This window comes from Athene cunicularia (assembly GCF_003259725.1).
Source record: "Athene cunicularia isolate RWA chromosome 11 unlocalized genomic scaffold, athCun1 chr11_part1, whole genome shotgun sequence".
NCBI lineage: Eukaryota > Metazoa > Chordata > Aves > Strigiformes > Strigidae > Athene > Athene cunicularia.
The window spans coordinates 19,212,660-19,222,015 of NW_020799113.1; the positions used below are offsets into that span (position 1 = coordinate 19,212,660).

The window sequence follows — 9,356 nt, forward strand, 5'->3', positions numbered from 1 at the left end:
AGAGACAGCCCCAGAGCCTGCCCGTCCCCAGAGCCTGCCCGTCCCCAGAGCCTGCCCGTCCCCAAAGCCTGCCCCGTCCCCTAAGCCTGCCCGTCCCCAAAGCCTGCCCGTCCCCAAACTTACCTAGCCCAAAGCCTGCCTGCCCTCAAATCCTGCCTATCCCAGCCTCTGCACAGCCCTTATCTGGCAAAGAGAGACCCCTTCCCCCTTTTACAGTTAAAAGAGTGATGGTTAAATCCTGGGCACAGAAAAATAATTATTGGAGGATAATAAACAATAGGGAAAGAGGTAGAAAACGTTCTGAACTGGGTGGGAGACTTGTAAAAGGCCTGCCCCAGCTCACAGCAGCTCTGGAGCTCGCTAATGTCCCCACTCCATGGCAGGAGCGGGATGCTGCAGGACCAACATGCCCCCAGCAGCATGGCTCCCTTAGGATGGGTGACCTTGCAAAAAAGTGGGGGGATTTGGGCTGGATTTGAGTCACCTCCTGGGATTGTGGCTGTGTTTGGCATGCAAACATGTTCATGGGATGATGGAGCTTTACTACATTCTGCTCTTATGATTTGGTGCCTTTTTTCTCATAGTTTTGTGTATGAGGACAAGATGTCTTCTCCTAAAGTCTACATTCTGCAGCCTTGGATTACCAACCTGTTGGTGAACTACGAGCGGCTGAATGACAGTGATACTCTCCTGGCTGGGCAGGTCCTGCGGGTATGTACCGAGAGGGACTGTGCTAACGTGCTCCAACAGCATCTGAATTCCAAATTCCTGAAAGTGTTCAGCAATTCCCAATTCAGTGGCTGTGTATGGGTGACCCTCCATGAAGTCCCTGATTATACCTTTTTTTTTTGAGGTGGAGGAGCTTTGCTTTGCCAACTTTTGGCAGCTTTGGATGATTTTTGCACCTCTGGTAGGTGTACCCTGTTCTTGTCCAAGGAATTTGCAGTCTCCAAGGTCATCTTCTCTCCTAGACTCACACTCTCAGGCTGCCTTGCCTTCCTCCTTCTCCCCAGCCTGTCTTTCCATGTACCATGCCAGTTGGTGGGTGGTCCTGTCAGTGGGTAGCAGGAGGCAGAAGCAGGACCTGCTGAGGTGGCTGAAGCCTTGTCCTGTCTGGTGGTGAGCCTTGGTGTCACCAGGACCTTGCTCTCCCCTGAATGCTGGTGCTTCCAGAAGAGCCTATTGCATGGTGATTTAGGGGCTCTGAGGCACCAAACCTGCTCCTGTGTCATGCCTGGAGAGCTTTTTGTGCAGCATTAGTGATAGTTTTGACATACAATTTTCTCTACGTGGCAGGATGGAGCTTTAATAAGGGGGCTCTTGCCTGTTTGAGGCCTGATGGGCAGTGGGAAGAAAGCAGGAAGAAAACAACCGAGCAGAGTCAGTGCTGCTGATCATTAGCTGTGGACTTGAAGGGTTTGGATGAAGATGGTGTGAGACAACTGGGTGGACAAGCAGACATGGGACCTGACAGGCACGACGTGCTATTCCTGCCTGTTGTGGTTTGAGCCCAGAGGGAAACTGAGCACCATGCAGCCGCTCGCTCACTCCTTCCCCCTCAGCAATGAGAAAATAAAACAAAAATCTTTGGGAATTTAGATAAGGACAGGGAGGGATGACTCACCCATTATGGTCACCAAAAGACTGACTCCTTAGGGGAAGAAAAAAGAAATACCAGTTTAATTCAAACACCAAACCCAACAACACTCAACAATCAAACAGAGTAGGACATGAGAAGTATAACCACATCTTAAAGACACCCTCCTCCACCCCTCCCTTCTTCCTGGGCTCTGCTTTGCTCCTGATTTCTCTCCCTCCTCCCCCACAGCGGTGCAGGGGGTGGGGGTTGAGGTCAATTCATCGCCCGTTGTCTCTGCTGCTCCTTCTTGTTCAGGGGGAGGACTCCTCACACTCATCCTCTGCTCCAGTGTGGGGTCCCCTCTCGTACAAAACAGTCCTCCACAAACTTTCTCCAACATGAGTCCTTCTCGTGGGCTGCAGCTCTTCCCAAACCGCTCCAGTGTGGGTTCCTCCCCTGTGTTGCAGTCGGCCCAGTCCACTCTCCCAAGCAGGAGACCCAGCAGTTAATGAGTGGATCCCTCTCTGGATTTGAGGAATTGTGAGAGTTTCTTTGGTGTGACTACTCTGCAGCCTACACCCACTTGAATCCTCCACAGTGAATGAAGTTTGGGAGTATGTGTTGAGCAGCAGAACCTTTCCCCAGTTACTTTGGGCTCCAGCTATGCTTATCTTCTTCTCTGTTTCAGAACTATAACTTCCAAACCTACCCTCTTCTTTATCTTGTTTTTCACCCAATCCTGTGAGCAGGACACACCATGCCTGCTGCAGAGGCTAGTGCTCTCTTGCAGCCTCCTCTGTTGCAATCCAGAGTTGCCCATAGCGAGTGAGCACGCGGTGGGACTGGCCACTTGCACACTGGACTTCTCCCACCAGGGCCAGTGGGCACTGCTGGTGGCTGAGCTATGATACCTACAGGAGCAGGATCCTGGTGGCATGGGCATCCTTCAGCCCAGCAGCAAGCCTTGTTGGCTTGGACAGGGCATTTATGCAGTGGGATTGTCAGGCCCTTTGTGTCAGAAGGTCCCAGTTAATGATGACAGGTCTTTTTAGCGTGGTGGACACCTATTAAAGGACATACACACACCTCTTCTCAAATGGAGGTGGCATTCCTGAGTGATGGGACATGCCATTTCATGTTGCCATGCATTGTGTCCTGCCATCAGCTGTCAGGTGAATGATGTCCATGGCCAGTGTCACCAGATTGTTGGTGTGGACTGGGAGGAGGCTGGCCAGGGTTGTAGGGATTGGGGCAGGCCAGGATTGATCCACAGCTCCCAGCCCAGGCAGAAGGCAGGTACGAGGCTTGGAGGAGCAGGTTATTGCTTTCCTGAGGGGTTATTTTGACCCAGCATGGACATGGCTTAGTACACGCTCAGGGCTGTTATACCTGGAGCTTCATTCAAAAGAAGGGTATGGCTGTAGTGATTCTGCTGGTTACTGCTGCTCTCTGTCTCCCTCTGCTTTGCAGGGGAGCACATGTCCCCAGTCTGCCCAAATCCCTTTTGCCTGGATTCTTGCTGCTGGTTTGGGTAAAAAAACCCCTTGGTTGTGGCTTCTCTCCCACCTTGCCTTTGATTGCTCTCACACAGTGTGGCGTGTCAGGGGAGGTTCAGTCTGGACATTAGGAAAAAATGTTTCCCAGAAAGAGTGGTCAGAGAGTGGAACAGGCTGCCCAGGGAGGGGTGGAGTCCCCATCCCTGGGTGTGTTTAAGGGTTGTTTGGGTGAGATGTTGGGGGATGTGGGGTAGGGGAGAACTTTGTAGAGTCTGGCTGAGGGTTGGACTCGATGATCCCGAGGGTCTTTTCCAACCTGAATGATTCTGGGATTCTGTGTCCCTTATTCTGTCTTGATGTGGAGCCTGCTCAGTCCAGTCAGGAGGCTCGGGCACTTTCTGGACCCCTTGGCCTTGGGGTAAGCGTTAACCCCTGGCTTCATGGTGAATGGTGACCTTCTGTCCTAGGAGTCAGGGCTCTCAGCCAGGCATGGTGTTCTGTCTTTGTTCACGGAAGTGACATTTCTTTTTTCCCCCTTTCCAATCTCTTAATAGGTTTTGAGTGACTCAACTTCTCCAGGTGAACCTGGGGTCCTCCAAGATGCCGTCCTACAGGTCTCAGATGGGCCCTTCTACATCCGCGTGGTCATTACACCCGAAGCTCTGCAGGCAGAGGAAAAGTGGGTTCCACCATGACTCGGCTGTGGCTGGGACAGCGGTTCTCCACAGCTGCTAGTGGGGCTCCTGACTGGTCTTGTTTCAGGTTGTGTTAAGCTAAAGCAATCACGGGGTGGGGAGTCTGTGTGAAAGAACTGCTAAGACAAGAAAGCCGGAATGCCGGTGCTCCGGCTTCAGCTGGCTAGGATGGGCAGGGATTGATGGCAGAAGCTGCCATGTTGAGTACACGTGATTAGAAAGGACTAAAGAGCCTGTGGGCTCTGTGAAAGGAGCCAGAGCATTAGCGATGGTGGCCTGGGCTGCTCCTTCAGTGCTTTCCTTAGTTTCCCCATTTCGACACCCCTAGGCAGGGTGCTGGTAGCAGAGCCACGGTTAAGAAGCAGGAATAAATTGCAGGAACCAGGAGCCCTTGGTCCCTTGGTTCCAGCATGCCCTGGCGTGGTTGGCGTAGCTGTTGGGAGAGCCCTACTGTGTGTCTGGGTGGTCCAGCTCCATTCTTCATCTCCAAGACGTTCCTGCTCTGCTCTTTTTCTAGCATCCACATGCAGGTCCAGCTTTCCAGCCTTATTTGCAGAATTATCATCTTGCAGAAGTACACAGTGTGTTTCCGAGAGGAGGCCAGATTGGTAAGTGGAGGATTAATGCTAGAGCTGGGGTGGGTGCATGGCTGTTCGCTGGAGGTGGCAGCAGGGGGGGGAATACAGAAGTGCCTTATGCCTCCATTTTCCCTGCAGGAGGACTGTGAGTTTTACCTGACGACCCAGCAGTTCATCGTGCTGCCCATGGAGAGGCAGAGGATAGAGTCATCCAACGGGTATGGCCCACAGGGCGGGCTGGGAGCTCTGCTCTGGGGGGGGGCTTCCTCATCTTACCAGAGCGGCGCTGACCCTGGGAGTCCTGGTGCGACCTGGTTGTGCTGGGGACTTTTTGCTCTTTGAAAGAGGAATTGTCTCCATTGCAAGCTGTGAAGGAATATGGGGATTCAGAGGGGATCAGTAACAGACATCTCTTGCTGCAGGAACAAGGAGCCCTCTGTGATGCAGAAGATAAAGGAGCTCTGGCTGTAAGTACAGGGCTGGCCATTGCTGGGGAATGTATCCAGACACTGTGCAGGCTCTGATTGGGGTGAGAGCAGGCTGGCAAGGTTATGGCAGTTCCTGGTTAGGACGTGACAGAGCTGAGTAGACCATGTGAAATGAGATCCTGGTGGTGCAGAAGGCTTTCCATCCCCAGGCTCTTCCTCTGAGCTGGTAAAGCTGTGAGGAAACACCCGTGGGGAATGTGTTCCTGCCAGCTGTGGGCAGCATGGCTGGGTGGATGAGCCCTGCACAGCTCATTCTTCACTCCGTGCTTGGAGACCCAACTCTGGAGATCCTCAGAGGTCTCTGTCAGTCCATCTGTGGAGTGAGGCTCCCTGATGGCTGATACTGGGCAGAGGTTGGTGGCCAGATCCAGCACCCAGTGGGGAATCCACTGCTTCCACAAGCCACTTCTCCCAAGACAGGGTGCTCGACCTGCGACCGAGATGCAAAGGGCTGCTGTGTGTGCCTCAGCCCTAACCTGCCTTTGTCTTCTCCTTGGTCATTGCAGGAGGAGTCTTGCTCTGAAGAATGCTCCCAGCTCAGGTAAAGGTTTGTGGGGGGCACACGATGGTCTGACTGCCTGGTGGGGCTCCTGGCTCTCCTCAGCTTGGTCCATGTTAGACAGACGTAGCACAGACCTGACAAGATGTCACAAGGCAACGTTGTTAAGTCCAAAGCAGGACAAGATGGTGCTGACAGCTAAAGCAGTGTGGGCCATTGCTCGGCCTTGCTCACGCTGCTGCTTCAGGAAAGACAGTCTTTAGAAGCAAAGGATATGCAGAATTTAGTATGTTTCCACAGATTTCGGTGTACATTACAGTCGTGCAGCAGAGTAGAAGCATTTGCAAGTAAGGCTTGCCTGAATTAAGGTGTCTTCTCCACTGACATTCACGTGTTCTTGCTCCAGAGCCATCCATCTCTCAGCTGATTGATGCTATAGGACAGAACCAGCTGGAGGTTTTGAAGGAAAATGCTGAGAAATGCTTGGATTTACATATGCAGAAGGAGGTGCCAGTGGTGGTGAAGGATGAGGTTCCCATCACCCAGTGGGAAGCACAGCGCAAGGAGGAGGTCAGTCTGTCTGCTGTGACCATCTGAGACCAGGCTGTCACAGCTTATGGTGCTCTGGAGGGGTGGGAGAAGGAAGGGGAAAGTCTGTGGGCAGAGCTGAGATTTGTTGGGGGGAGAGGTGATGGTTGGCTGCCAGTTACGGGTGGGCTTCTGCATCTCAAGTGGGGCTGCCCAGCAAAAACCACAGAATGTGTCTCATTATAGAAGGGTGAGGACGTCTTCACGGTCCCGGCCAACACCCTGGTGATCCCTTCAAAGGAGGAGGCAGTTGGTTGTGATGATTCCAAGGCAGGTCAGTAGGGTGATTTCATCTGCAGGGGAGATGGGTGGGCAGTGCTCGGTACCTGAGCATGTGAAATAAGGCTCTCCCTGGGGTGGGGAGAGGACATTGCTCTGGCTGTGCAGCGTGCTGGGATGGGACCATCAGTGCCCCTTTCATTGCAGACACAAGCAAAGCAACTGCTGGGAACAGCGGTGATGATGGGACGGTGTCTGGTGACCTGAGTGTCGCATTCCAAGCCAGCCGTGAGTACTGGGACCTCCAGATCCCATCCAGCCTCTTAGTAGTTTCCTCTGCAGTTGGCTCAGCCCATCTTCTCCTTGGATCAAGTGGAGGCGGTACTGCCATGACCAGCTCTTTGGGAGACCAAGACCTGATCCCATTCCTGCAGCCTCCTGAAGCTGAGCAGCTTTAGTTCCTTGTGCTTTAGTTCCTTGTGCTGGGAGCATGAGAAGTGATTTTGATTTTGTCCCTTCGTCATAGAGCCTGAGTCTCCTGCCTGAGTGTGGGCTTTTGGCTGGCTGTGGTTCAGCACTGGGATGGGCTTGTGTCACCTTGCTGGGCTTGGTGTCACAGTGCTTTGCTGCAGAGGTACCTGCAGGAGCTCCATATAGAGAGGGAGCTGTCGTCCTGGACAGTGCAGGGTGTAGGAGAAGGTCTTCCTCCACCTGCCTGCTCTCTGGGAAGCGTCTGCCTCTCTGCTGCCTGCTACAGGGGCTGGATGAGGTCATTGAAAGGAGTCTGTCTGTAGTACACCCTAGTTTTGGTTGGAGAGGGCTCTTGGAGCTCCCCTCAAGTGCTCTCTCTGTCCGAGACACTATGCACGGTTCTTTGTAGCCGTTGCAGGGTTGGGAACAGGCAGCCGCTTTCTTAGCCAAAATCAACTCCGTGACCTGATCATTGCAGCCACTGAATCAACAGCCTTGTCGGAGAGCTCAGAGGACAACCCCTGGAACAATCTTCCCCCAATATCTTTGACCTTGAACTCTTCAGATGGTGAGTCCCTGTGCCCCAGGGCATGTAGCCTGCATTGCAGGCAGGTGGCAACCCCTCTCCTCCCACTGTGTGACCACGTAGCTCCTGGATGCTGGCTTTTTTTCCCCTGGCCTAAAAGTAGTGCTGCATTGTTCCAGTTGCCCTGTGCCTGCGTCATTCCAGTTCTTGTGTTCTCCTGCCCAACGTGACGTGCTGGAGCAGGTCTCGCCACCAGCTGCCTGCCTGATCTGACCATGCATTTTCTCTTACCAGAGAAGAACTTCACACACGATGTTTCACTGAACGCTGAGGAAGATGTGGCTGCTGACAGCAACACCCCTGACTTGCTGGAACCGTGTAGCCAGGACTCTTCCGAGGCATTCCCGCAGGGAGAGCTGGTGCAGACCTCCTCTCCCTCCCTGCTCTGCTCCTACAGCAACACCAGCCCGGTGGAGACCGGCACCCCCCAGGCAGCATCAGCTGTGGAGACAGCCTGCGATGCCTCCTCTGCTGCTCAGGGCCCACAGGTATCGGGGGGCTCCCAGGCCGCCCCACCATCTCTTTCGCCAGCTTTGTCCATCTTGCCTGGCAGCCACTTACAATCCCTGCCTGAAGGGACACCTCACAGGGAGCGGGCAGACTCCAGTGGCACAGCTTTTCCTCCGGATACATTGAAGTGTGGTCCAGCTTGTGCCAGGAGCCAGGGAGGAGATGCTGCAGGTGCCAAAAGAAAGCTGCCAGTGGGAGATGGCAAGGCCCTGCCAGCCCTTGATGGGCCACAGCATTCTGGAAGTGACCTACGGGGCAAGGGGAGAGATGGGAGCAGGAAGCTGGAGCCTGTGAGCACACAGAGGGCGAAAAAGAGCAGAAAGGAGGGGATGGAGCTGCAGCACAGAAAGGAGCTCTCCGAGGAGGAGGAGGAGGAGGAGGAGGAGGAAGAGCAAGCATCCCCAGCGACTGGCCCCAGCTCCAGGCCAGAGCAGCACAGAGCTCTGCAGCCGGTAAAGATGAAGCAGCTGGTGGGGTCCCCTGAGGGGAGGGTGTGTCCCTGGGAGCTTCTCTGTGTCCCCCCACTGCTGGTGTCTATGCCCAAGGCCTTTTCTCACCTGACTTGTAGGGATGGGGAGATGAAAGCAGGTGTTGATAGAGATGGTGGCCCAACCCTCCCGAAGGAGGATCTGGGGCACTGGGTGAAGCTGTGGTTGAGCTGGAACTGGGTGGGAACAACACTTCCTGGAGCATTTTCTAACTCTCCGGGTCACATATCATCAGAAGAGCAGAAAACGATGGAGGGAGAGACTCCAGAGTGTTCCTATGTGTATCGGTGTCTTGGGCTCTGTGGTGGGGCTGTGCTCTGGGCTTTGTGGCTGGGACAGACCAGCCTCACCTTTCCCTTTGCTTCTGCAGTACGTGCACGAGAAGCCGGTCCAGTACAGATACGAGGCACCAAGCCCTGAGCTCTGCAAGCAGATAAGATCTGTCAGGTCAGTGCAGTGATGGCCTCGTACAACCCTCCCTTGTTCCCCACCATGGCTGGCCCTGTGGGATGCAGGCATTGCTGCTTGCATCCCCATAGTGGGTCCCCAAACTCTGCCTTGCCCCTTGTCACCGGGCTGTGGCAGCGTGTCCCCAGCCGGGTCCCTCCTCACCCCGGCTCCCCCGGTCTGGTTTCGCAGGATCTCGAAGGCGGTGCTGCAGTGGGCATGCTGGATGCTCACGGAGAGGGAGATGGACTCCTGAGCTCAGACTGTCCTTTGTTTTTTCACTGGTTCAAGCAAAACAATTTAGGGCTGCAGTTGGGGGAGGGATGGGGGGGATAGCAGGACCCCTGTGCCCGTGGGCCTGGCTTGCAGAGACTGTGGCTCCAGCGGTGTTGGAGCTGTCACCTCTTGTAGGCCAGCAGCCTCAGTGCTGAGAGGGGAAAAAATAATCTGTTCAGAGATGCCTGTGTGTGAGCTGGCATCTCTTTCCCTCCTCTCCCTCCTTTCCAAATGCCCCAGCCCAGCAGCTGGGGACAAGAGGTGACCTGGTGCCACCATAGCAGGGGTGACAGCAATAGCAGAGGCCCCTCAACCTGATCCCCACTCTGAAGGCAGGAGTTTGGACATTTTATTGATTGGTTTAGGTAGGGTCCTGCATTGTTCATTACAAAAAAAATAACCCGCAGGGTTATGCTGTAGAAATTAAAAATTGTAT

At 54.2% G+C, this 9,356-nt stretch overlaps 1 protein-coding gene across 2 annotated transcripts; it reads left to right on the plus strand.

The window, feature by feature from the left end:
- The first annotated feature begins 584 nt into the window (after positions 1-584).
- On the plus strand, positions 585-9,355 carry ACD (ACD, shelterin complex subunit and telomerase recruitment factor). 2 transcript variants are annotated; one of them, XM_026856934.1, is made up of 13 exons: positions 585-711; positions 3,630-3,754; positions 4,288-4,378; positions 4,487-4,566; positions 4,771-4,815; positions 5,343-5,377; positions 5,742-5,905; positions 6,110-6,197; positions 6,350-6,430; positions 7,092-7,181; positions 7,434-8,161; positions 8,568-8,644; positions 8,837-9,352. In XM_026856934.1, the coding sequence occupies exons 1-13, from the start codon at positions 604-606 to the stop codon at positions 8,898-8,900; spliced, it is 1,776 nt and encodes a 591-aa protein (XP_026712735.1). In that variant the 5' UTR covers positions 585-603; the 3' UTR covers positions 8,901-9,352. The 2 variants fall into 2 exon arrangements, with proteins under 2 accessions (XP_026712735.1, XP_026712737.1); XM_026856936.1 differs by lacking the exon at positions 585-711 and having other exon boundaries at positions 3,735-3,837; positions 8,837-9,355.
- The last annotated feature ends 1 nt before the right edge of the window (position 9,356 follows it).

Bases quoted from the DNA above. Each gene is read 5' to 3' on its own strand.
- ACD (XM_026856934.1), top strand. From the start codon at position 604: ATGTCTTCTCCTAAAGTCTACATTCTGCAGCCTTGGATTACCAACCTG. The intron at 5,906-6,109 runs GTCAGTCTGTCT...GTCTCATTATAG, and splicing joins AAGCACAGCGCAAGGAGGAG to AAGGGTGAGGACGTCTTCAC. The intron at 7,182-7,433 runs GTGAGTCCCTGT...TTCTCTTACCAG, and splicing joins GACCTTGAACTCTTCAGATG to AGAAGAACTTCACACACGAT.